Source organism: Phalacrocorax carbo, chromosome 3, assembly GCF_963921805.1.
Source record: "Phalacrocorax carbo chromosome 3, bPhaCar2.1, whole genome shotgun sequence".
In the NCBI taxonomy this organism is placed as follows: domain Eukaryota; kingdom Metazoa; phylum Chordata; class Aves; order Suliformes; family Phalacrocoracidae; genus Phalacrocorax; species Phalacrocorax carbo.
The window spans coordinates 79,870,314-79,898,106 of NC_087515.1; the positions used below are offsets into that span (position 1 = coordinate 79,870,314).

General features: G+C 40.4%; 1 protein-coding gene and 1 long non-coding RNA gene across 4 annotated transcripts in view; one reads left to right on the forward strand and one right to left on the reverse strand.

Moving 5' to 3' along the window:
- The window catches only part of CRYBG1 (crystallin beta-gamma domain containing 1), a 65,592-nt gene extending 38,010 nt beyond the window's left edge, over window positions 1-27,582 (reverse strand). Inside the window, exons 1-2 of one of the 3 annotated variants that reach the window (XM_064447521.1) lie at window positions 27,459-27,582; window positions 3,674-5,163 (exon numbers count right to left, since the gene is read on the reverse strand). In XM_064447521.1, coding sequence (XP_064303591.1) covers window positions 3,674-5,163; window positions 27,459-27,494 — 1,526 coding nt within the window. In that variant the 5' untranslated portion in view covers window positions 27,495-27,582. Of the gene's footprint in view, window positions 1-3,673; window positions 5,164-6,348; window positions 6,443-11,719; window positions 11,769-27,458 lie in introns of those variants that run through there. The other 2 variants (XM_064447522.1, XM_064447523.1) reach the window with 2 other exon arrangements.
- LOC135312627 (uncharacterized) lies at window positions 12,924-21,581 on the forward strand. The gene is made up of 3 exons (XR_010372256.1): window positions 12,924-12,988; window positions 18,222-18,419; window positions 20,651-21,581. It is a non-coding gene; the product is annotated as an uncharacterized LOC135312627 (long non-coding RNA).
- Window positions 27,583-27,793: the final 211 nt, after the last annotated feature.

The window sequence follows — 27,793 nt, forward strand, 5'->3', positions numbered from 1 at the left end:
CATTGTTGCAGCCGTGGCCATTGCCCCTTCGCTGCACACTTCAGGGACGAATCTGGCTCTGCCTCCTCTATAAAACCTCTACAGGTATCGAGCAATGATATATCCCTGTCTTCTCTCAGTTGAACAAAATAAGCTGCCTCAGCTTCTTCTCAGACACGGCATGCTCCAGTGCCGTCACCTTCTTAGAGGCTCACCATTGGACTCATTTCAATTTGTGAACATCTCTCTTGTACCAGGAGAAGAGAGCTGGAGGAGGGAGGGGTACAACTCGATATAAAGTCCCAGATCCAGCCTCATGAGCACCAAATATCTTCTCCTTTGACCTGCTGGCTATGGTCCTGCCAGCGTAGCCCAATACAGGCTTAGCCTTTTATCTGCTACAAGGATGCACCACTGACAAATGCTGAATTTGCTGTTCACCAGGACCCTTCATGTCCTCTTCTGATCAGAGAAAGGTACGTATCCCCTCCTTCTACCTGTACTTTCAAGAGGTATCACTAACAGCTTAGTTATCTTAACAGACTCATTTCCATCCAGCCTTTTGTCAGCCTGTCACTTGCACTACTCTGTGCATTTCAATGTAACATGTATCTTCCTAATAAAATCCATCTCTCCCGTCTGCCTCGACACAAGCAAGCTCAATGGTTAACACTGATAGTTATCAGCCACACCTAAAATTTGTTTTAAATGAACAGCTAACACCTCAAAGGTATAGTTTCAAGCTCTGCAAATTCACAGAGAAACAACCACTTCAGCACTTCATACTTTACATTCTTAAGTATTTCTGCACAGCAGCAAAACAGCTAAGACCAAAGAGCAACAGAAAGCTCAGCCCTAGAGCTCCACCCACTACAGCTGGCTTCTTCTAACCAACCTTTTCATTACATCTTTTTCCACAGTAAGAAACACTGATTTTAAATACAGCCAAAAGACACACCTTATTGCAAGAACTGAGTTTCTAAGCTTGTTTAAAATGAGGAGATGTTGTTTGAGTACCCTTTAAGCCTCCCCTCTAGTATGGGGGAAATGCATTGAAAGATGGATTCACTTAATGGTGCAAACGTTTTCTTACAAACAGCCCAGTGTGGCCAATTCCTACTACCCACTGCTGGTCTGCAATGCCAGGAGCAAGCAGGCACAAGAGAAATCCTGATGTCCTCTTCAGCTACACCTCGCAGCTAACCTGTGGAAACAAGCAGTTAAACCTCTCCCAGTATAGTCATAAATGGTAGGTGAGTCACATAGCTGAAGCATACTGTCCAAACGACCATGTAAAGCACGTAACTGATGCCAAAACACATTGATGCCAAAACATCAGATTGAGGCAAGCAAAGAAAAATGGTATGTTAACAGAGCAGAATAATTCAACAAGTGGGCATAAATGCAAAGGCAACTACAAAACCATGTCTGAACATCAAATACGACAACTGAAGCCAAGTTTTCCGCTAAGCACATCAAAGTAACTACAGCCTGAGGTTTTATTTGCTGATTAAGATGTACCATCAACCTCAGTTTAGTCTCAAACCTGAGAGGTTTCCCTTGCAAAAGCTAGAAGCAAAGTATCCTGTGACTCCAAGTTGCCCAGTACACAGACATAAAAGGAGAAAAGACTGAAAACGCTATCATTACTTGCAGGGAACCAGCAAAACCAACCTCTTGTAAAATTGTTTCTAAAGAAACTTGATTGCGAAAACTGGCACAATGTCATTAGTAAGATACATACTGTATTTTTAAGCGAAAACTATTTTGATTATACACAATCCATCTTATAGGAGGCAAACGAGTCTATGAGTTAATGAGTATTTTTCAACTTGAAGGGGATTCATGTGAAGTATCTAACAATAATTTTTTAATCTTTGAAAATGGGAAAGTTAACTGCTCTCTAGTTCAAAGCAACAAGAGACCAAAAACACACCTACTAGTAATGACACCATCCTTTCCTCTCCCATTTTATAGCAGCTTAATCCACATCCAGGTTTATAGTCCATGTGTTCTGATGAATGACGACAAATTACTCCAGGTAATCTGACTGTATCAATTTGTCTGGCTAAAGAAACCGTGTGGTGCCATGCAATGACAGCTACCAGATGCATCAGGAAACTTGCAGGCATCACAGCGGTCCCCACCCAGGGCTAAAGTTCCTATAGCAGCAAATATGGCCAAGACACAGAGCACCACACCCCCCCACAAAATCAGGTGAAACAGAACAGGCTATTTATTCATTAAAATTTAATCTGTCAGAAAGGATACTTGTCCATTACTTTATGAGTACAGCAGAAGATAATTCACTGTACAGCAAGCCAAGGAGATACCCAGAAAAACAAAATCCAGCTACAGAAGCATTTGTAACTTCCTCATCACTGATGACAGTGACACAAGGAGAAAAATATGAAAGCTACCTTTCCTTTGAAGTTGTGAAGATACAAAACTTCAGAGTTTAGGAATTGTGATCTATACGGCCCAACAGCAAAGCATCACCGTGTACACAAATACTGCAGTTTAACTTTCAGTACTAGGTGCTTTTAATTCAGTTACGAATGAACAAATCAGAAGTACAGTATTACAAATCATGCAAAGGAAATTGTTCCCAATGCTCCTATGCTTCTCAGATGTGGGAAACATAATCGGAAACACAGGTCTTTCTTAAGCCATAATGTTGAACTTCCACATTCCTCTAACACAAGTGAATGGCAATTCTGAGCATTCGGTGCACCGTGGGGGGACCTACAGGATTCAACGTATTCTGACACCTATAAATGAACATACCAGAATGAGGAAAGCAATAGCACTCAGTACGTAGCCGTGACAAACAGTAGAAGTGATGAATGTAATAAAATGATTCACTGTAGAAGAGAATGTAATAGAATCCAGGAAATCAATCGCTGGGTTCATACTAGTGATTACAGTGAAAGCTAGAAATACATCCACTTCTTTAGAACCCTAAGGAAAGCACTGATCACCTCTGTTTGACAGACGACAACTTATTTGAGTGTAAAACCAAATCCTGCAAACTAATAGGTGTATAATTCTGCAAACGCCTGACGTTATGCACATGCATAAAAATTTACATGATTCATCCTGCACATACTTACAAAAGCAACTATACATATTCAAATCTCTGGAGTGCGATTTATCATATCATTGGAAGGATCAAGTTCTACATTGCATTTTACATTTCGTCATAAAATAATAGCAGAACTTATGTTTTTCCAAAGAACACCTTGAATGTATTCCTTATTCAAACATTTTCACACACAAAATCTTCAACCACATCCTCAGTTGGTTACAGACAGCAAAACTGCATTAAGGTCAATGACAGTCGAGCTAATCTGAGCAACAACGGGGGCACTGATAACAACGACAGAGCAGCTTTTATGTATGTTAAATTATTCCATGCAATGTCATTGAGCTACAAAAAAATACCCTATCTATTTTGAAAAATTGAAAAAAATATTATTTTTCTAACACACATAAACCACAGTGCTTGTTATGTGGTAACTGTAATTATGATAAGTTAAAAAAAAATGCAGTTCTTAACTGAAAATAATTTAGATAGATAACAAGATACATAGCTAGAGTTCCTAGAGAATCCTGAATACAGGTACAGGAAAAATTACAGCTACAGGAAAAATTACAGCTACAGGGACAAGGTAAACTAGTTTTTGTTACTTACAGGCTAATCTTTGTTGTGACTGTTCTGGAAGCATCCAAATTCTTCAGCTTCGAGCTGTCTAAATCAGGATTTGTCTGCCTCTCAGCTGACAAACACAGGTCTCCATTTTTAATCCCATCGGTACGCAAAAAACCTCTTCCATCCGAAGCATTACCATGCTTTACTGCCTTGGTCTCATTTCTGCCTTCAGCCAATGCCAAGGCAGTGTCTTCTGTCTTATCAGCCAAAGAAACTTTGGGAGACTCGAAGCTGTCTTCCCCAAAAGCCACAGGTATAGCTCCCTTTTCCACCGAAGTTCTTTTTGTCATTGGGTTACTCTCTGGTGATGCTAAAGGTTGCCTTTTTGAGGAGTAATCCCTTGCCTGACCCTTCAAACCAGTAGGGGAAATGGGGACAGGGTCCGATTGATTCTTTTTATATGACCTTCTCCTTGCAGGGGTTGTGTTTGCGATCTGCTGCTTGCCTTTGTCAGCTTCAGTTTTAGGTGCCCCTTTGTGAGCAGATCCAACTTTTAGGTCCTGATTATTACCTGGGGAAGAGGAATTCTTTTCAGGAGTCTGCTGAGGAGACTTCAATTTTCTTTCAGAGTTTATTATCTTGTCTGAAAACACCTCAGAAGGGACATCATCCTCAAAAACAGATTCTTCTCTTGCGGTAGTCTCAGTCTGGTTTCTTTCTCCATTTGGAATGTCACTAGACGACTGAGATTTTCTCCTTTTTCCAGATCTTTTATTAGCAGATTTTTTATCCATTGTGTCCGAGTCACTACAGTCCTCTTCTGATGTAACAGTCACAGGTTCATTAAGGAGTTCGTCTGTTTTCCTTAGATAGATATCAACTGTTAACACTCTGGCAGAACGTGTGTGCTCACTCGCCGCAGATTCCAACTGGTATAGCAAATCCTTTGGTTTTGCATGCCCGGGCTCCTCAGACACCCACGTGTTCACAAGCTGCTTGTGGCTTAAGATACTCTTTTCTAACTCTTCACTAGGCAAATTTCTCAAGCTTTTTATGAAATCTGGAGTTGTGGAATTATTTATATCTGTGACAGATTCTTTCTCCAGTTCCAGGGTTTCCACATTCAGGCTACTCTCACAGAAAGAGTTCTTAATGGTTTCACTGCTGCTGCTCCAATCTGCTGACCACTCACTGTCAGAGGAGACCCCCCTACTACTCCATTCTGAAATGGTATCGCGATACAGCGGTCCTGCTTCCCCACTGAAATTATATTCCTGCGCCTCAGAAACAGCACTCACGTTTCTCACTTGCTTCTGTACTTCAGGAGCTTCGTGTCCTTCCTTTATGTGCCTACAGTATATCGGCTGCGCTCTGTGAGGAGAAACTGACCTCTCCCCTTTCCGATGTGAAGCGTGTTCTTGTGAACTTTTGACGTTTTTCCTTTTCCCTGTACCAAACAAATTTCCAAGTCTTTCCAAAACTGGTTTCTTTCTATTCTCTTCTCTGGAGGAATCTGGAAGTTGTGAGGTGGACTATAAAAACAAACAAACAAACATTTGGTTAATGTAAAAATTGTTTTTGTAATGCACTTGTTTGTATTAGCACCACCTATAAATTAAAAGGACACAGTGAATGGAAACAAAACAGCTTACCCAACAATACCAGCTGTCAAAAAAAGAACAAGAAAAACAAAACCCTCAAAAACCAATTAAAATCCCAAGATCCTTCAGTAAGTTTTTGCCTATGTTTGTTTACAAGTAGGCTCATCTGCCGTACAATACCAGCATTTTATGTCCTAAATCTGAAACTTTTGCAAAATTAGTTAACGCCACGCAAAATAACACAGGAAAACATCCTGGTGTCTGCAAGACTAGGGACAAACTGCTCGGTCTAAATTTTCATTACAAAAACAAGAGCGGGGAGTTTAACTTTCCTTTCCATACTGGCTGAGTTATTTTTGACCCTTGTGCTGGTAGAGAACAGTTTCAAAGGTGTAAGTTGCAATACCACTCATACGTTTCTCGTTAATGAAGTCCAATAAATACTTGGCTCGTCTTTTGGGCTAGAAACCCCAGAACTATAAAAGCCACCGCATCATTCACTGAACATTACTGGGTCAAATACTGCCCTGGATTACTCTTGGTGAAGTTTTCCCTTACAACTGCTAATTAACATGGTAAACAGGAAACACGCAACAGCATTGCCGAGTATACATGCATATTTGCATTTTAATATACTAGCACTTTTTGCATGCCGGTACGATGAATACTTGTTTTGAGATGTCCATTTCCAAACGCCGCCAGTGTTTCCTACTACGCCGGACCGGACCTCCCGAGGAGAGCGCCGGTCCCTCTCGCCACCACGGAGGCTGCTTCGGCGGGTTTTAAACTAGGGGGGTTTTGCGGCAGACGCCGTGTCCGGGCATGTGTCCGCGCCCCCCACCCAGCACCGCCGGGGCGACCCCACCCCCCCGCTTCCCTCCCCGCCGGGCCGGGTACGGAGCACCGGGCCGGGTACGGCCGCGGCCCCCTGCGTTACCGGGAGGGAGAAGCCCCTCGAGGCTGCCGCCATCCTTCCCCGTCCCCGAATAGGACGAGCCGGATGAAGGAGCCGCGGCGGACTTTAGCCGCCCGCAGTCATGCCGCATCCTCACCCGGCCCCGCAGGTGCGGGCGCCTCGCCTCACCTTCCCGCCCCAGCAACAGCCCCGACACTCACCGCCGGGCCCGGCTCAGCTCGGCGGCCCCTCCGCGGAGTTGCCGCGCACGGCGCCGCTACCCGCGCGGCTGCCCCGGCGCCGGCCGTCTGGGCGCTCCGCCTCGGCCCGCCCCCGCCCGCTCCGAGCCCCCGCCCCTCCCGCCGCGGGCAGCGGCTCGACGCGCCCGGGCGGCCTCCCTGGGCCGCGGTGGGAGGGGTGGCGGCGGTGGCGGCGTACCGGCCCCCAGCGGGGGGGAGGCTGAGGGGCGGCGAGAAGCGCGCGAAAGCCGGCGCCCTCCGCCACGGGGGGCTTTCGAGGGGGTGGCGGAGCGCGAGTGGGCGCCGCGTCCCGTGCGTGCCCGAGCAGCCCGCGCTGCGGCGGCGGCGGCTGCCGTGTTATTGAGGACAAAATGCCGCCCCGGGCGAAACCGACAAACTTTTGATGTTGAGGGCGAAGCAACAGGGGTTGAAGGCGGGCAGTGAATTCACGACGCCGCCCGGCGTGAAGGAGCGCCCGGACGGGAGCGGGGCCGGCGCTCTCCCCGCGGCGGGGCGAGGGGACGGGACGGGGCGGCGGGGCACACGGGAACCCGTTTGCCTCCGCCAGCCCCGGCCGCGCTCAGGTGCCGTGCCCCGGCGGGGCCCGGGAGCAGGCGTCGCTCAGCTCCGCGGCAGGACCCGCCCGGGTAGGCATGCTGGGGCCGGCACCGCCCGCCGGCTGGGGCCCTTGTGCGAGATCTCGGTTCAAAGCCCTGCGGGGAGATGAACCCACGTTTTCCACCTCGCAACCGCGGGGCCGGCGGGCGAGGGTAGCTGCTATCTGGGCCTACCGCCTCGGTCTCCGCCTGCTCCGGGGGGCCGAAGCGGCTCGGCTCCGCTCCGCTCCCCCTTCCCCGCCGTGCTCCGTCCCCGGCCGGGGCGGCGTGAGAATGACTCCGCGGTCTAATGGTGCCGGCGCTCTCCCCGGGCGCTCAATTAGTATTTAATGTTTAATGAATGCTAAACTAGTCCTCTTCTAATTAACGCTTAATTACTTAGATGAAGTGGAACAGCTTCGACAGGAAGGACCACGCGAAGAGCCTCGCTCAGGCGCTTCTGAGGGCCCTGCGCGGAGGCGGGAGAGACACCAGGTCAACCCGCCTGCGGCTTGTCTGGCCTTCTGGCTATCGAAGAAAATAAAGGCCTTTTTTACACGGTCGCTTCCTCCTCCAGGTGAAAAAGTATTAACTTAGTTATTTTTGCTTCATCAACAGACTTAACATGTGGCCTCTGCTGTAAAACTCCCCCAGCCGTGAGTTCTGAAACATGGCCTTGACTGCCTGAGAGCGCTGCAGAGCCTACTTGTTGCCAGTTGGAGGGTGTACAGCGGCTAGGCCTGCCCAAGCACATGAAAAACGCAGAAAAACTTAAACTGGGTAATATGTAGAGTTGGTTTATCATCCTGCAACCAAACAGAAATCCATGGGAACCCTTGTCTTTCCTTACCTTTCTTACATGTGTTACACAGCTGATAAGCAACTGTACCACCAACAAAGTCCTGTCTCTGCACACATAGTGATCCTCCCCCGGCTGCTTTCAAATAGGCAGGTCTATGATCATGACCTTGAGCTTCAGTTTTTGAGTTGTTGGGGTTGGGTTTTTTTTGAGATAGTGAAATAATCTACAAATGAGAACATTTGATGTCTGTTGTTTCCCTCCCTTTGCTGACCTCTTTCAACCAGCAGAACCAAAACAATTAAATAGAGAGGAACACTGAGGGCTGCAGCTCAGACAGTTAAATTGATTTTGCGATAACAGAAACAACTATAAATTTCCCTATCAGATGTAACAATCATGAGTAATGCAGCCCAATTACTATCTAATTTCTTGATTCTACATATGTATTGCCAGTACTAACTAATTATATAGGGGAGGGATAAGGAGACACTAATGAACATTGCTAGGTAAAAAAGAAGTTAAAATATGGTATTTTTGGGAACACTTAAGCCAATAAGCAATGAGTGACACTAATTTCTCTGAAAATTCATAACCACTACGGCTGTGAGGAGGACGCTTGTATTGTTCATATTAAAAACCAGTGAAACACCAAAATAGGGGGAATTTAATTTCATTATGGTGTCAATCAGCATATTAATATTTGGATGCATAATAGCTGTCAGTCCTCTAAATTAGTTGGGATTACATTATCAACCTGACAGTCATTATTACACTGCAGTCAAGCTTTGGGTTTGCAAGATTATGCTTGGAAAAAATAAATTATTTGAACTGTGGATCTGGATTTCTCACTTCCCAGCAGCTGATTTTCATAAAGTCCATGGGAACTTAATTATCTTTGAGACGTCTCCCCCTTTAAAATGTCATTTAAACTGTCCAACAAGTTCAAAAGGTGTTAGATGGAAGGGAGGAGGGACAGCCAGCCAGTCCAGCCACATAAGCCTTGTTTCCTCAGGGAAGGAGGCTCAAGATTTTTTTCTTGATCTTGAAATAGCTGCCCTATGTAAACTGTTTTGAAGTAATTTCTTCATACAAAGTACCTTAATTATATACAGCTCTTTCAAAACACATAAAAGGCCCGGTACTTGCCCTGAAGAGCTTGTATTTTAACTCAGATAAATGTAGATGAGCCAGTATTCCCAGTGCAAGAGGGCACAGAGACCGAGCTTTACAAGAGGCTCCAAAGTGGGGCCCAGCCTGACAGAGCACAGCAAAGGAATGCTTGATTTCCAGAGCACAGCACTGAAATGTTTGATTTTCAGAAGGCAAGAAGTATCCTTGATCCGTAGATCAGGCTTCTTCCACATGTTTCTGCTCAGGCATTCTTACCCTTGAGACACTAGCCATTTCAGAAATGCCTGAACAAAGGCGTTGGGGCAACTAAAAAAAGCAGAGGACTTGCCTATCCATTCCTTGGACAGCGTGGGGAAAGCCGTGTCAAGTATACTGCATGAATCTCTAAAGCTCTGTTCTGATCTGAAAGCAAAACGCCCTCTTCTTAACCAAGAAATGTAAATCTTATTTGTATTTATATTCATACCTGTTTATGTTAGCATTAAAATATTTCCTCTGTTTTTGGCTGGGGTTTTTTCTCATTAGCTAATGTAAGTTGCCACAGCCAAACCCCTAATTTAACAACGTAATTAAATATGTCCTTTGCAGGTCTCCAGTGGAGAGGAAGCATAAACTACTGTGATTTGTTGAATCAGAACTTCAGGCTGTGTCTCAAGGGATCAATTGGATGTTATTTTCATAGATTAGTTCATCTGAGTCAGTTAAACCTGACTGAAAACACTTCTTAGAGCATACATTACAGAAAAAAGTAGTATTTTTACTAGTCATTAGCAACTTTGTGGTAACTAATAGGTGGTAATTTCTAGTGTGGACAGTTCTGTAATTTAAACATTTATTTGCTAGCATATGTTCACCTTCAGAGGGGAAAAAGCAACAAACAATATTTAGTGAAGAATAAGTTTGAGCTTTATCATTCACGAGAAGGTCATAAATAACTGCATTTCAAGTAACATGAAAACCTCTGACACCCTGCTATCCTGAACAATTCTAATAATTTAGAACCCTTCTAACTTCATACTGGAAGGCCAGTAACTTTCGGTATCTTTAAATCACAGTATCGTAATTCTCACAACCATGAGAAACAGAAAGCCTCAGAGTTCTAGTAGTCACGTGATATCCCAAAAAGTGCATTAGCCAAAAACATTTAAATAAATAAACAACTACTCTTCAGGCTCTAGCATTCTGCGGCAACTGAGACTCAAATATTCAACGCTAGCAGTGTCAGGCTTTGTTAGGCTGAAAATTCATCTGGAGTATTGCAGGCACAATGTGCTATAAAAATATTAGGAGGAAGGATGTGCAAATCAAATCTATGAGAGAATAGTCTGAGAAGCACAAGACCCACTCAATTCCCTGTTTCAGGTCCTACAGAGAAGACTCATACCGGTCTCCTACAGGTGAGTGCCCTAACTACTGGCAGAGAGAGAGCGACAGTTTTAGGCAGAAATGAAGGCTTGCTGCTTTTGCTTGTGTTCTTATTTGAAAAGCATGGGAAAAAATTATACTTAACAAAACACTTGACCTGAAACAATTTTTTTTTGTGATGCACTGAGGGAAAAAAAGCAATTATATTTCAAGTTAACCTAAACAATTTCTAAACTTAACCAGTTACCTTGCTGTCAGTCAACTAGATTTGAACTACTTCAATTCATTCTAATAATTTTTCCCTGTTTATGCTGACCCTTCACAAAGCCACAAAAGAGGGGTTACTATTATGAAAAATACAACTTTAGTTATTTTTACCCACACTCTGCCTCTCCCAGATATCAAGTTTGGCACATGCACATTAAACTTTTTAAGCATTTATTTTAAATATACCGGATTCCAGGTTGACAGCGTCCTCTTCAGAGGCAGAGAAAGAAATACACTTCAAATTTAACAAGTTCACTCTAGCACAGAATTTACTCCCTGCCTCTTCCAGCTCTTTGCCTGCTACACTTACAGAGGACATAAACAGCAATAGCAAGATTTTAAACTACTTCAGCTTTACCTGAGCTCTGCATACAGGGAATGTAGGTAACGAGACTGGGGAACTTACCCGAATAACCGAGGAGCTACAAATGTGAGACTGCTGAGCAGAATGAAGTGAAACAACCGTAAGTTTTCTTAATAGTCATATTTTCCACAAGCTATTTATATTTTATATTTTCTACTAAGTCAGGATATTTTAGCAAAGCAGTTCATGTCTTCAAGAGAACAGGATTTATCTGCTTCCAGTTTATTTTTTCACTCTAAAACTAAATTTTTAGTGCAAATGTACACTGAAAATTGACCATTTTGCAACAGCACATAGCCTAATGAGAATACCAAGCCTGCATGTTTAACTGATTTTTCGAAAGGAAAGAATCAGTTCAAGAAGCATAGATGTAAGGGTAAATCCCATATTATTTCTTAGGTGCCAAACCCAGAGATTTAGATATTGGATGTATCAAAAAAACCCAGCAAAACTGTAAGAAGTGAATCATGCAAAATCTAATAATACAAATCTCTTGGAAAAAGCTCAGGAAAGACAAAGAAGAATAAATAAAAATTGAACAGATCCTTACATGACTATTTAGGAAAGGAGGTTGATAAAAAAGAACAGGCATGTCAGAAAGGGCATGCCTGCTCCCATCTCCTCTTCCCCAGAGCTAGTTATTTCCATACACTGAAATCTTTACCCCCTCCCCTTCTGTCAACAGTAGCATCTGTCAGTTAAAGAGACGCTCTATAAAACTACAGGAGATCAGTTGATATTATGATTTTTAAAAATTAATTGTGTATTAACCCAAAGATTTCTGGTGGGGTTTAAAGAGGGGAAAAGAGAGAATGCTCTTCGCCTTACCATGACGATGATAATTCTTTTTGCTGTTTACAGAAGAATAAACAAACTATGGTGTGTGAGATGCAGTCCTGTGTGTCATTAACCAAACCCTTTTTCTTAGCAATCCTCCCACGCTTTAACCCCTTCTTTCTTCTGGCAGCACTCAGTTAAAACCAAGCAAAAAAGGAAGTAGTATCTGACTTGAGCCTTTCCAACTGATAAGTCATTTGGCAGACAAATTATAACTATGAGAGGGACTCAATTAGAGGATAGGAGAAAGAGCCGCAGAAGGGTGGCAGCAAGTCCTTCAGTAAGCACCTCTACAGAAGCAAGAGAACGTGTTGCAAAGAACTGTGAAGTTAGTGTTGGGCAAATGCCTTATGTGCATTAATTAACATGCAATACTAGAATGTAGATATGCAACAGTAGGAAAAAATATACCACACACGTTGGTTCTCACAAACTTGATTACTGTTTTCTGATCCACATTTAAGATGGCTAAATGAAGAAAATCACTTTGTTTTTATTCAGCAAGAGGTTGATTTATACAGGCATCCTTGGTTCTTTGGCTTCCTGAGTTGGTGTATTAAATCTCTATTTTTCTAGCGACTTGTGGAAAAATGATACTAAAAAGGGATTTGAAAAAGCACAAAACAAGCAGCACCGAAAGTAGGAGCAAGGATCATTCAACACTGAAGAACTGAGAGAATATTTAAACTCTCCTGAAGTTGGAAGACTTCCAGAAATAAAATTCTATGCAAAAAATAGCATTAACATAAATTATTGTACTTGTAACCCTTTGTGGTTCAATGTAAGAGAAAGTGAAAAAGTTTCATGAGAGTTAGCCTCACATCTTTGCTCTCAGGATTTCAAGTCTTGCTGCTGGGTCAGGTCTGTATCATTAGATGATCTATTCTGTGTAAAGATTCAGTGAGGCATCACCTCTTTTGAGGTAGAGGGTGAAAATAAACATATGTTATCTGTGTTTTGTTCTGAGACAGGAACTTGAAAGTACTGTTTCTGTTGAGCAATAGAGGATAAATGACAAAAGCATTTTGGAGGGGAACGGAGGGGTTTGGAAGTCTTTTAGATCTCCCCAACCAGAAGCCAAAACTAATAAATGTAACCCCTTTCCTTTTTTAAATTCTGAATGCGATTCAGAATGATAAAGAATCTGTTACATAAGTGATCTTGCATTTACTGGGTCTCTTTCTTCGCTATTTGTAGGTGTCTCTTCTGTTCTGTGAGAGCGCACAGTGTCCTGTCACTAACTCTAAATGGTGTATATTGGTAACTATAGATTTCACATAAGTTGTCTCATTTAGATCTACAGATCACAGTAACACTTCCCAATTCCTTTCTGATTAAGTATTTATGTATAGTTACTGAAGATGGGAAATAGGATTCTTTTGCTGTGAATCTAAGAGTGTCTGTACAACAGAATAAGCTATGAATCTCTGGAAACCAGCTCTTTCTTAGGCACAATCAATCTTTCTTTCTTCCCCTTGCTTTCACACACAATTGCTGCTGTCAGTTGGAGCACCACAGTCCTGAAAGTATATGATGTTTGAAAAAGTCTTGTAGAATTTCAGAGCACATGCAAGAATTTCATAAAGCATCAGTAAATTCCCTGAGCAACCCAAAATCAGGTACTGTGACAAAGACTGATAGTTTTCAATAGTACTACTGAGCTTACAGTCAAACAGAAACTGCTGGTTTGGTCAGCTAAAAATGCACAAGTGACAACTCATGTTTTCCGTTCTGCATTTTTCTCATCTAAGAAAAAGCATTTTAAGTAGCAATCTGAATTTATTTCTTTGCTAAGCACTTAGAGTAAATAGAGTGATATATATTCCCAGAAGAGAAATTATGCACGCTGGAAACATCTTTGAAATCAGACTGTGGAAACTGTATTAAAACTGTCAGACCCACTGTAATCCTTGAATCTCATTCCAGATACTGTAATACATCTTAAGACTGTTTATACATTTTTACATAAAATGATTATGGGTCAAAGAGGAAGTAATCCTAAAGAGCCACATGTATTATCAGCCTTTGCCAAACACGGCACTGATGTGGCTACTCTGTGCTGGCTAACTGAGCTGGCTCCTGCTGGGCATCTCTGCATGATTCTGCATGTAGCTCAAGAGCAAGGCAGGATTCCTAACATGCTTCTGTGCCCAGTCTTTCTTGTTAGCTAGCTGTAAGTGCTCAGCAGATGAAGGATAAGGATTGTCTTACTCTCTGCTTGCACTAGGTAGGAAATCTAGGTACTCACCTGCAGTTTTAATTCAGTCTAGGGAAAATATGCCTAGGAGTTAAACTAACTAAAGCACCTAAGTGTTTTAGTCCTTCAGCGACTCTAGCTCTAGATACCTAAAAGTAACTTGTTATGCCATTTGAAATTTAGAAAATGGGTTCTTTTTATTGGGTAAAGCAGATAGTCTGAAACTATAAATGGAAAACTAAAAGCCTTCCACTAGAAATCCAAGGACTTTCCCCAGGTCAGGCATAGCAGAAGATAAGCTGTCAGAGGCATACAGGGCAAGAGGCAGAAAGCCATCCTTCTGAGCACAGTGTTGTTAATGTGAGACTGTAAAACTGCAAAGGTAAACAAGCTGCCTATTGGGCTGCTGGTCTGACCAAAGCCAAATTTCATAAACAACGAAGTGAACTGCAGGTTTGACATGCTTGCTTTGGGAAGTTGATGTGATGGTCCTGAAACACGAAAAAATTACTGTATGTTTATGATTCTGAAAACCATTCAGTAGGATGAAAAAAGACAAAATTTAATCAAAGTGTATTTAAATATGAAGTTAATAGAATCTGTCTTCTCCACGGAAGTTCTCATTAAAGAGATAAAAAGCACACCATGTAACTTCTGTTACACGTTATGCCAGGGTTCCATTTGGTACCTTTAAACAAACAGAACCTTTCAACTGAAACGTGTCTCAAGTCAGGCCCCCAGTATGAAGGCACCCAACACAGCAGCTGCTTTGGAAAATTTGGGCTTGATAGTCTATGTGCTTCAAAGAGCCCTTTTGTAAAATGTATAAAGTGGTTACAACCCTTGATAACTTCTTTGATGTACAGATTTTTCATCATGTACAGATGAAGAGTAGTAAGTACAAGGAACTATTATTACTGAAATACCTTATTCTGACTTTATAGAAATTGCTGGACATCTCATTTTACATTTGAATTACAGTGTTATAGTTTAGCATTTATTCTAAATAACAGTGTTCACCTAAGGCTCCCAGAATTCCCTCAAACTAATTATTATAGTAATTATAACAGAGAATTGCCTTATTATTAATTGGAATAAACTTTATAAAACCAGTACAGAGAAGATAGGAATGACTCAAGACACACTGGTTCCCTGCAGTACAGTGGGCAAAAATTAAGAGCAATAGTCCTGCAAACTCTTTGCTCTTAATCCCATGATTACATCAGTATCGCCTAATATTCACCATTAAGCAAGTGAAACATCTTCTAAGAGAAGATGTTCTAATGAAATGCGTTTATATTCTTAGGTGTGTTTATTTCAGGCTCCAAACAGAAATAATTAGTGTATAAAACATTAAAATAAACAATACGTGTCTGTCCAGAAAACAGATACATTATTACTTCTGAAGAAAAACGGAGATGTATATTTTCCTGCTCTTAGAGATATACTATTAGAGATACGTTGCATTATCGTACTGTGCACCCTCACTACTAAATGTTAGCTGCTAAAGAGATAAAACTACAACAGCATTTAAATCTCACTACTATTACTAGCGGTTAATTGGATGAAAGTTCAGATTCCTACCTGATATTCTTTAAAAAAATAATTCAGGTCTTACCTCTGAAAATATATTTTGTTGATTAACAATGCAACGGGGAATTGGATCGAACTGGATGAAGCTATACTGTTCAGAAATAGCAGCATTTCCAGGAAATGTCAAGAAACACACAGGATTATTGATTCTGCACTTGAACTTCCAAAGAAGATGTTAGTTTGCGCATAGGCCAATCCACCATACTCTAGGATTGGCCTTGGTGTCTGTGGCTTAGAACAAGAGACATTGTAGTGGTACTTTTAAAGCTAACCCTTAAAAGCATCATGACGAACCGAATACAAACTACAACAGTTCTCGTTTTGGGCTCAGACTATTTTAGACCCTTTCTAAATAAAATATGGTAAAAAGACTCCATTAACAACTCTCAGAGACTACATTGCGTAAGTCCTCTCCACTCTTTGTCAGTGCTTGAGAATATAGAAGGGAGCTGGTTGTCTACCATTAAAACCTGGTAGACGGTAAGTGCTTCCTGTACTTAGAAGGCAGGCATGTGTCTTCTCTCCCATTCCTACTCTACCGCTTCCCTCCCACGCCTTCTTGGCACCTGATGAGAAGGGGGTGGGCAGACAAATCTCTGCTACTCAGTATGGCGTTTCTCTAGCTACCTACCTTTTACATCTGCAAGTGACTCCCTCTTTTGTCTTTGGTGCAACTCAGGCTTTCCCAGCCAGCCGTACGATGAACCTGACAAGTCTCTTCAGTTTCCCAGCTGTGCACAAGGCTCTGAGCAGCAGCCAGAAACAAGCAGGGTGAGCTGCTGTTTCACTGGGTGGCCGCTTAGGAAAAAACCCTCACTAATTGTCTATACCTTTTTCATGTTTGGAAAGTGGTTTTCTTTTTCAGGTCCAACAGTCAGAAATTTATCTGATAAAAATTAAGTCTTACATGCCAAAGAGAAAACATACTCTCAGCACTCCCAGAAGCAAAACAATCAGAACTTGCCTGGAAAAGCAGGAAGGGGAATATCCAGAATTACTACTGATAAGCATTCTAAAATCACAAGTTTCTTTAGATGAAATACAAAAAAGTAAACAGATCTTGATGTTCTTTTTATCTAAATTCTGGTTGCTAAACATTTACAGTGTAGTTTGTTCAGATTTTTCAGACTTTTCAAAAGCTACACTTTTCAATCCCTGTTTTCCTCGTAGACAATTAGTCTTTTTTTTTCAGCAATTATACCCTAGAAATAACATTGGTAAATGAAAAGGAAAAAAAGGGGAGGGGAATTGTAAAGATGGGAGGGGAGAAGAGGCTATATATTTATTTGCAAGCCATAAGGTATAATTTAGAGGAAATTACAATGTCAAGTTCCATTATAAAAAAACAATGTTTGTAGAAAGAAACATTATATTCTATTTAAATCTTTAGGTACTGTTTGCAACCACAACAAACTCAAAACTTATCTGTTGGAATGTTACCTACTGTGATTTTGAAAATTATATGGACAATGCTAGTTTGTAGGAATGGTAGATTTCTTTTAGAATCTCTAAATCTTACTCAAACAGTAGTTTAGGCAATTCTTTATTAAGGTGGATCACTCTTTGCTTTTGCAGATCTTGAGCCATGGCAGATGGAGTGCTTGTTTTAAAGGGATAAGTGAAGCAGCATTCTGGCTTATCCACTATAATTCAGTTCTCAAGAGAATAAAACCAGAAAGATGAACTTTTTCATGACTGCCCTTTGCAAACCCATTATTATACTGCAGCTGGAAGTACAGAGCAATAGATTACACATATATGTGTGTATATACACATTCTTAATTGTCATATGCATTATATAGTATATAAAGTGGCAAAAAGCCTGGTCAGGAGGAATGAACTATTACTGAAAGCTTTGTGTCGCAACCTTCCCAGATCTGAGGGTGCACAGGTGTACTGTGCATATGCTGAGCCACCTGGTCACGTAGCATGGCAAAATGGAAATAGGGTCACACCCAAGGAGAGAGCACAGCTAGCTGCCAAGGTCCTGAAAACCATTCCAACACATTGCACAAGTGTGGAAGTGGTACAAGAAAAGCATGATGTGAAACAGTCTACAGCTCTCCACAGAGATCACTGCACAGTAGGCTAGAGTGGAGGCCAGAAGCAAACCCCTGGTGATTCAAAGAGCAACTTCACAGGACTGTACTCACCAAGGGAAGGAGAAGAGCATGTCCTTTGGGAAGAAGGCAGTAAAATGCCTGGTGTCATCCTAAGAGAGTTACATACTAGCATGAGCAACACTAGTGAAATGTTGAAATGCTACGTAGCTAGGTGTTTGGCATGATGCACAAGGGTGGGGCAGATAAAAGCTGGCCACTGATAACACTGGACTCCCTGGTGCACACTCCCACGTCACCATTACCAGACTCATTACCTACTATCCATGCTTGATCACTGACGACAGACCTCCTTAATACTTTGCACTGCATGCATTGCCCTTCCCTGGGCAATGCCACACTGAGTATGCAGCTATCCGCATTATCTCACTCCTGCAAGGCAAAGCGTTGTGTCAGTTTGACAGACCTTTTATTTTGTCACTGCTTGGGGGACTGTAGATTATTCAGCAGTCCACCAGCCCTGAAGACCTCAGCACTATCACATTCCGGGACCATTCCTCATGTGACTGTATTTTAAGGCATCGCTAACCCTCTCAAACAGAAACACATTTTCACCTATTGCATCCTCTAAATTCGTTCACAGTATTACGTGGAGCATGCAAGAACGAAGATGAAATTCAATTCCAAACATAACTCAACTATGCAGGATGCAAGTCCCATGTGAAGTTGGACGTAGCCTTTTTATGATTCTCATGCATCAGGGTGGATGTGTTGAACTGCTTGGAAGGAGACTTGTCCAAGTTACATCTGTCTTTAAGTTGGCAGTGAAGAGTAAATAAAGGTAAGCTGTCTGGTACATGCTACGGTTGTTTTTTTTTTAAACTGCATGTAAAAAAACCCAACAATCTCCTCAATAAACTATGTGAGTACCTGAAAGATATCTATCAGAATAAGAATTTACTGGTATTCCTACTCTGCTTTCAAATTTATTTGTATTCTGAAGGGGTGGAGGGAACCTTCTTGACTCAGTACATCCATTGCATCTTGAATTCCAGAGTGTTAGACTACAAAAGATTCCTCTTGCACCAATGTGTCAGGAGCTATATTCCTTCTATGAAAATGCTAAGTGACTCCACACCATCTTCCCTCCTGTCTTTGCGCTTCTCTAAGGCCCATGTTAGCTGTCAGCTGTAGCCCTGTACACCTGCAGTCAACCACAGCTTAAATGCTCTTGTGCTAAACTCACCGAGAAGCAGCAGAAATACAAGAGAGAGAGATGTTTTCAAGGTCTCTCTGAACCAGCCGTAAGAACTGGACATAACCTAGATGTTATTTTTAGGAAATAAGAGAGTTGGTATCTTAAGCCAGGTTGGAAATAGCAAAATGAAACCCTTTTTAAGTTAATACTGAAATGAATTTGTGGTTCAAATGGGGATAAGAGGAATAATGAGCTGGGAATATGGAAAAAGTGGACCAACAAGGAAATTGCAATGATGCCATTCACTCCAGTCAGCAGAACGGTATTTTATTAAGCAGAGAAGTAATTTTGTTGAGCAACACTCAGAGAGGTTCTGTCATGGATAGCTGAGAACCTCTGTTGTGCTGTAATTAGCCATAAATTTTCAGACTTTTTGGAAGATAAAAGGATGAGCAGGTCTTTAAGTGAGCTGCGTTGCAAAGCCAAATCATAATAATCAGACAGTTTTATAGTGGACCTGATGTCCAAGCTTTTTGGCATTGGGACTTCTTAGAATTTTGGTCTCTGTCTACACAGTAAGTATGACTCTGAGTATATAGTAACTAGCTGCTTGATTATTCTGTCTTCATTATTAACAAATGTGGTTGAATGGAGGGTACCTGGCATTTTCTTCTATGAAAGGATCATAGTTTTATATCCAGAGTATCTCTGCTGCAATGCTATGGATGCTTGCTGTGTCCTGGGAAATCTGGGCAGAACGATGCTTAACCAAAGGTATATACCATTATGGATACTCTTAACTCGGGAATTCTTAATTCTGTTGTGTGCCTCAGACAGATCAATCATGTTAGAAAGAAAGTTCTATTATGAACGGCTTACCCTTCTGGGGGTGCAGTTACCAGAATTGTAGTTCTTTAACCAAAGACATAAAATAAACCAGACTTAAGAGTAGAATCCTAGAAAAGCATAAACCTGATATCAGGTAACTGAAAGGATTTAAATGACAAACAGCTTATTCTGTCTTCTGAACACTACTTACATTTTTGGGTTTGCTTTCTTTCCTATCTGCTGTGATTTTAATCTATAAACAATTAATTGTTCTTGCTTTGGTGTTTTGGTTTGCTTTGGGGTTTTTTTGGCTTGCTTTGGTGCAATCTTTTCAGTCTCTCCTCGCTGGTATCCCTCTGGTCCATTCTCTGTCTTCCTATCGAGGCCTTGACAAATGGCAGATACAGATAAAGCAATGGGCGTGCAATTATTGCAGCCCAAAAGCAGAAGTGCTTGATGTACACAAATTCATACCACATTTATCTTTATTTTTTTCTTCAAAGCAGACACAATATCTAAGTTCTGTCAGCCTGAGATGCATTACCAATGGTGACTTACAACTACGGATGGCTGTCCTAGTGTCCTGATTCAGCATTCCTACAAGTACAACAGTACCAATGTGCTATTAAAAGTTGCTTTTACAGGGGCTCTGCTACATTTGTAGTTTTTAGTGTCAATGTTGAAAAATACTTATATTAAAAGAGAGCACCATAAGTTATGAAAACTGAAAGAAGTAGCAAAAACAGTTCAGTCCTCCGCTGTTATTTAGTACTATTCCTTACGAAAAGTTGGCCTACATGTGGGTTCTCGCTAGCAGGTGGTATTACACAAAGACTCTCTATATGTGCTGGGGCCAGTTTTGCTTTGTCTCCATGATTCTGAGCATCCCTTTCTGTCACATATTCTGTCAGATGACATACTGCCATTATGTCTCTGTAGACCGTGCTCTTCAATATTCTCTCAGTGGAAGGCACTTCAATAGGAGTCGTCTGCAAGTTATTCCCCCTGTACTTTGAGGGTTTTAACATATCACCATATCATTTCAGGTTACTGGTTAATGACACTGCTCACCAGATACTGTGGACAAGTGATTTAAGATACAGTGGCTTCTTGGAGCACAAGTGTTTGTGGGAGACATCACTGTGACTTAAGTGGTCAGCATTTAAATTCTGTCCCAGTCCTGTATTTTCTGGCTTCCATGATGATTTCAGTATTATTTAAATTCTGTTTGCTTCTTATTGGTTGTGGTGTTGGTTTGTTTTTAATTACGAATTGCATATTTATCAACTAAATAATTCTGAAAGAATATTTCAGCATTAATTATCTCAAACTATTGCAAAACATAGCATGAGTCAGAGCTAAACATCCTATGAAAACTTTAAAAGTTTGAAGGACAGAGCAAATTAAATATTTGCCAAGTCTAAAAAGCCTTTGTCAACCATGTAAGAAATGCTGGCATGTCCAGGACAAAATGAGGCATTCTTTTTCCCTCCCCACATTTCTCCACCCTACTCAACTGGTTTGTTTTGAAAATTTGATTACTTCCCCCCCCCAGTGAATTTCAAAGTAAAGACTTCAGTGTTCTTCTCCTATTAACATCCCTTTCTTGCCCAAACCACAGCATGGTTGCAGCCCAAGAATAGGAACAAATTGCATAGATAGGATAAAAGGAAAAAAACCCAACTTAGATAAACTATTACAATGTTCTCATGTTTTCCTAGACATTTTAAACCACAATAAGGAATTACTGTGCTGGCCAGCAAAATAATATCCTATTAAAATCCATATTAGAAGCCATATAGACAGTGAATAATGTAGCTATTCTGAATGCTGCCAAAGAGCTCTCATGTGATCCAGGCTTCATCACATTTGATCTTTTTCCATTCTCTCTATATACCATTGTCTTCAATTCATACAAGTACATCAGGATAGCAATCCCAAATCCATGGCTTATGGATAACATCCCTCAAACTTTCTTCAATTCATACATACATTTAAATATACACCCATCCATATATATCTCTATACATGTATATATATAAATGTAAATAAAATTCCTAGATATATTCTAGCCTATAAAAATCTCTATTGCTGTATTTTTTGATTGCTCTAAACAAAAAAAAATTATTTATCCAGATTTCCCATAAGTTAGTGCACTAGAGGCACATAACATGTAGGTGACTCTCACAGGCAGACCTGGCTATTTAGAGAGGTTAAAAGTTATGCTTTAAAATTTAAAAAATGGGAGGCTACCCCCTCCGCTGCAGAAATGACAATGGGGAGGAATGGGATTAAAAAGTAGCCCTACCAGAGTGAGCACAAGCATGACTAATCGAAGAGGGAGTACATGAATGTCAGCTTTTTGTGGGGATTATCAAGGGATTTTGAATCTGTCTAGTAACAAGTGGGCATTCCTGGTAGAAAAAAAGAAAAGAAAGAAAAAAAGAAAAGGAAAATTATTCAGCTTGTTAAGCCCAGGAGGGAGGTAGAAAGTGTGACGATTATTGCAGGGAAGCAAGTTACACTTGGGAGAGGAAGGGGACTGGAAGCATCACACAGAGCAATGACATGCCTGCACTGAACACGCGCTATCAGTGAGGCCTGCAACCCAACTTGAGTGACACTTGCTATAGTTCCCAGAGGAGGAACGACAGTAATTTTACCAGGTAAAGAACACAATAGTTATATTGAAAAGGTGGGGAAAAAAACCCTAGCAGATCCAAGTGCATTATTTTATACAAAGGTTGAGCAGAAGTGTAGTGAAGCGGATAGAAACTGGCAAGAATCTGGATGTCCCACACAGCACTGAGAAGGCTTTCTTCCCTGGCTTTTTTTTCAGGTAATACAATAAAACTTTGTTCCGCTGCAACCAGGACAAGCTGGGAAGGTATAACCTATTCCAAACAGTTGAAGGCCTATCCAGATTTTAAAAGAAAAGAAAACAAAACCAAGAACAAGCCCACCCTCCTGTCCCACCTAGGCCCCTCTTAGGTGACTGCTTTGCTATACTTGCCCTTCACCTCAAAAGAAAAAAAACTCTATAGCGTCCCCTCCCTTTTTCCCCTTCAGTCTTTGCGCAAGGCAGGCTAGTGCTCTCCTGAAATTGGTTGGGTTTTGGTTTTTTGGGGTTTTTTTTCTCCTTTGAGAAAACCTACAGCAGCAAATATTCTCGGCCCCTGCATGACTCACTTCGTAGGACTTCAGCGACAAGGTTTTGTTTAGTTTTCTGATTCCAAGCTGGAGAAGGATGCCTTCTCTTCTTGCGGTCTCAAGTTTTGGGAGGAGATTGGTTAACCACTGAAAGGCCTTATCTGTTAAAAATTGTGGTGAACCTTAAGGCAAAGTCTTGTTCTTCTCTGGGCAAGCTCCTCTCACCTATCCACAAACTGATAATTTTGTTGTCTGTTACTTTGGAAAGTGGCTTACCTGCTTTCTCACTCACTTAGTATTGGAAGTTTATCAAATGGCAGTATAAAATGCTTTGTTCCTACCATTTAAACATCATTCTGGGAGGTGACTTTCTAAGCCTGTGGGATCCCAAATAGACTTCAGGTTTTGTTATTTCTTGGGAAAATAATGCGCTGTAAGGAGAAGCAGTATGAGGACCTGGGCTGGATGTCTTGCTAACATTTCTCTGAGCAAGGCAGACATGAAATTGAAGAAGCAGATGTGGAATCCTAAACTGAAAATATCCTAGAGCTTGACAAGCTATCATCTTGAAAGCTGAGTTAGAAGAGCAGAAGGAATTAGGGATCTGCATATCTGCTGTCTCAGGAACATGGCAAAGGCAGTGATAGAAATAAACTCATTTAATCCAGTATTTTGACACAGAATCAAAATGGGCTTCCACAGCCACACCTGGGTATTAGAAGTACTCCACCCAGTTTCCTTCATTAAATATTCATGTCATAGGACTGAATCTTTGTGTGAAAGGCAGTGGCTGTGTTCAGGTAGCAAGTAGGTGTGAGAACTCTTATCTAGATGGAGAATCCTGAGAAACCTTTAGACAGGTACCTGGTTATAGGCCTGAAAACATGACTAATCAACACCTGAGTATATGAGGAGAGACAGCATTAGAGCACATAGATACGACTTAGAAAAAAACCTACTTAGACCTAAGGGTCTCACATGGAATTTTACAGTCTGGATTTTTTGTGATGATTATTCCTAGTGCACAGGAAATGTATAAATAATGAAGGATTAAGAACTCTCGTTTCATTCACTCATTTTATTATCAGCAGAAGTGAATCAAAATCTGAAATTGTTCTCTAGAGGAATAAATGCATTTATCTCTAACTACATAATTTATGGTCATTTGAGATCAACATATCACAAGTAGGACTCCTTCTCAATTGCTATTAATATTTTGTCACTGTTGAAGCTGTATGACTGCAAAATATACATTTATCTGTGATCTGGTCCTCAGATGGAATTATTATTTATTTGAAGAGAACAGAATGACTCAAACATTCAGGAAGTTGTTTCTTCATTCATAGTGAGAGCAATGGCCACATTGTTTTATTAATTAAACAGCCTTAAAGATATAAAAAAAAACAGTCATAAAATTATGGCCATGGCTATCTACTTCACGTACTACAGGTTATATGACAGCTTAAATAATCTTCAGTGTGGATCTGCATAAACATTCTAAATATAAACAGGAATCGAATCAAGCTATTTTGCCTTTGTTTGCAAACAAACTCAAAGACACCATATACTCGTCCTGTTTAGCTCCACTGAGCAAAACTGGATTGTGCAAATGTAACCAAGGATGCAATGCATTATTTGGGCAAAGGAAGAGGAATAAGCTGAGTTTTAGAAATCTAGAAATAGAGTGTTTTGCAGAACTGACATCTAGAAATTATTTCTGGGCCTTTTAAAATTTTTTTTATGTAATAGTGTGTTATCAAACTTCTATTTGCCAAAATACCAAAAGAGAAACTACTAACCTTCATTTTTATAAAGCAAATACTTTGCTCATTAAATAGTACAGGACTAGAAGAGGCAAGAAAATTAAATGTATCTTTAAATGTGTATGATTTGTTAATTTCTCATAGATCTACCTCCAGTGATTTAATAAACATGTTATTTATATATTTGATAAGAGCACTTTAAAATCTTACTTTCATTTTTATAGAGCTGACATTTTCAGTTGTTCAAATCAGAAGCTTACAATAAAAAAAGTGATAAATTGCAGACAGCCTTGCAAAGGAAAAAGAAGTGGAAATCTTTGTACAGAACTAGAAGTACATCTGAATGAGCATCAGAGGTATTTGATGAGAAAACGACATTGATCTAGAAGGATGTTGCTTTTTTCCTAGAACAATGATATAGTGAGAGGAAATATTTTTGCCTTATAATTTGGGCAACACAACATTTACTCTCCGAGCAACACTACCAAACATTTTAAATATTTTTTAATTTCCTTCTGGTTTACCACCACTATTTATGAAAGTCAAACAAAAAGAAAGAGAAACAAAGTTTCACTGTATATCAAGAACAGTTGCTGTGAAGTACAGGAATAGGTAAGATGAAGATCTGTTAAACAATCCTGGAAGACGATGAAAGGGGAAAACCAGGGTATATTACGATAGAAGTTTATTATACACTAGTTAATTGGGTGGAGAGAAGACTGTTTTTTGATCAAGGGAAGCATCCAAAAGGACAGAACCTGACGGCTTTAATTACTTCTTGGAATTAATTTTTTTTTTTCTGCTGGAAAAGAAATACAAGACAGAGACAGTCCAACAAGTTCTTGGAATATGCTGGGGACAGCTTTTTCTTCAGAAGGTGAAGAAAACCATTAAGGGAGTGGCTATTTTAGATCTTCTGCTGACTAGTACGCATGAACTGGCTGAGAGTAGAAGGGAATTTAGGTGAAAGTGAACTCCATCGTTTAATGATCACTACTACAAAAATGAAAGGGAAAGCAGCAAATAAAATTACTTTCTTTCTTTTTCGGAAAACAAAACCAAATGTTAACACGCTTCAGAGACTGATAAGCAAGGTTTCTTAGGAAGACTGTTTAATTAATAGAAGAATGTAGAAGAACTTGTCTGTTTTAGTCATTGCTGGAGTCAGCTCTTAATTATCTGAGGTAAAGGGAATAACCTAAATTAGGCAAAAACAGAGGATAATACAAATTAGGCAGTGTAAATTAGTCTGCAAGACTGTACTTAGTACATTCATCTCTGAAAGGCTTACGAGCAGATTTCCATAGAGAGAACAGCAACAGAGAGGAGCCTGGTGCAAACAGCTTATGTTCTGTGTCATGCACCGTTTTCTACTGCTCTCCCACAAGAAATACTGGAGGAAGGCAGGGCTTCATTAAATCCCAGTCCCCATAAACCATCTATCATCAGCAGGTGACTATATTATTACACACATTAGCAGATTATCCGAATACAGAAGAAACTGCTGAATTCACACAAACGCACACACACACACAATTTCCTTGATTTTTATGGTTTATCTAACAATCAGACCTTTGTATTATGCGTCAAAGTATAAAATTATGTGACCTGCTCTGATACTCTTTCAGATGCTTCATTTAAAGGCTTTTAAATGTTCTTAGTACAAATGGATTTGTTCAAGATTAGAGGAATGACACCCCAACAGCTTAATTTAGCTGTAAGTATGAACAATTTATTCCAAAAGAAGAACAAAATGCCAACTCAGAGCTCACTAAATAACAGCTGAATTCTGCTGTTGTTAAATTTCCACTGAAAAAAAAATCAAACATTTGCTTGCTTTTCTAGGAGAAGCCCTTGCAAGGAGTTAATACACAAGTCCATCCAAGACAGCAATAGGGTGAACAGCACCCTATTTTCTGTTGGAAAACTAATTCCCCAGCAAGCTCTGCTGCCATAGAAATGTCATACCATCACAGTACTGCACCATTTTGCTGTTTGGTAACTGTGAAGAACTGAGCTCTTTTTGTAGGCATGTTTCTACAGTATCAATAGAACTAAGAAGGTGAATGAGACCATGGGGATGTTTGGGGCTTTATATTATTTGTCTATTCAGCTAAAGACCAATGAGTCTTTTTCCAAAGGTTTCATATAGAAATTAGGAGATGAGATTTGCTGGCTTGAGTAGATGAGACAATAAAATTGTTTTAAAGACAGAATATTTTAAGCCCTCATCAAATATATTCAGATGAATATTAGTTCCATAACCAAGAAAAAAGCAACTTTTTCAATTACTGGCCTTCTGTGTACTTTTGTTAATGTGGAAAAAAAAGTATTTCTCTCTCCTTGGAAAGATTATAATAAAGACAAGAATGGCATTGCACAACCTTGTCTGCAATCTGAAATTAAGTTCTCACATTAGAACAGAAGTAATTAGCATTTTCCCTAGCTTGCTTCCATGCAGTAATACTGCTGCCAAGCAAGTGAATAACACTATATGAGCTAAATCAACACTAGGAAACAAATGCAGAGCCATTTCTCCTTCTCTGGAATAAAACTTAATACAGAAACAGTACAGGTTAGAGAGAAACTGTAGAAGTGTATGTGCTGTTTCTTTATTATTTTGGCTTATATATATTTTATGAACAAAAGGAAAAAGCCATATGGTTTGTGAGAGCATGTGGAAGATCTCCTCGAGCCATTTCCTTTGTTGGCTCTTCATGCCAGCTATAGTCATTATGTACCTTCCTTATTTCCGTATTATGATATTAATTTGAAAATTTTCCAGTACTTCAAACACAGGTCTTTTAAAGGAAGATTACAATTATACCTAGTGTTAACTTATGTTTTCAGAAAAGTCATCTTCTTTATGATATATGTAAGTATGTGTGTATACATGTATATATATATCTTATATAAACACGCATATTTAGTTTTCTCTTACCTTTCTAAGTGCTGCTGGTAATGAGGCAGTAGACATTGATATCGCTGGAAGAACATAAGAGCGTGGACAGATTACTGATGGTATTTGGTCTTCTTGAACAGTATAGCGTCTGCCTGATATATCATAGTACCTGAAAGGAGAGTAAACATTGTTCAATTAACACATCCTAGCGAAATAATGTCTGAGCTAATACCTGCTGTATCTCTCAACAAAACACACTAAGCTGTCTTCTCATGTTATAATGGTTCCAGGCCTCTGGTACTTCACAAATCTATGGCTTTATTTTAGCTGAACTACTTGCTCCTCTTATTAGACACTAATTTGTCCCACCTGCT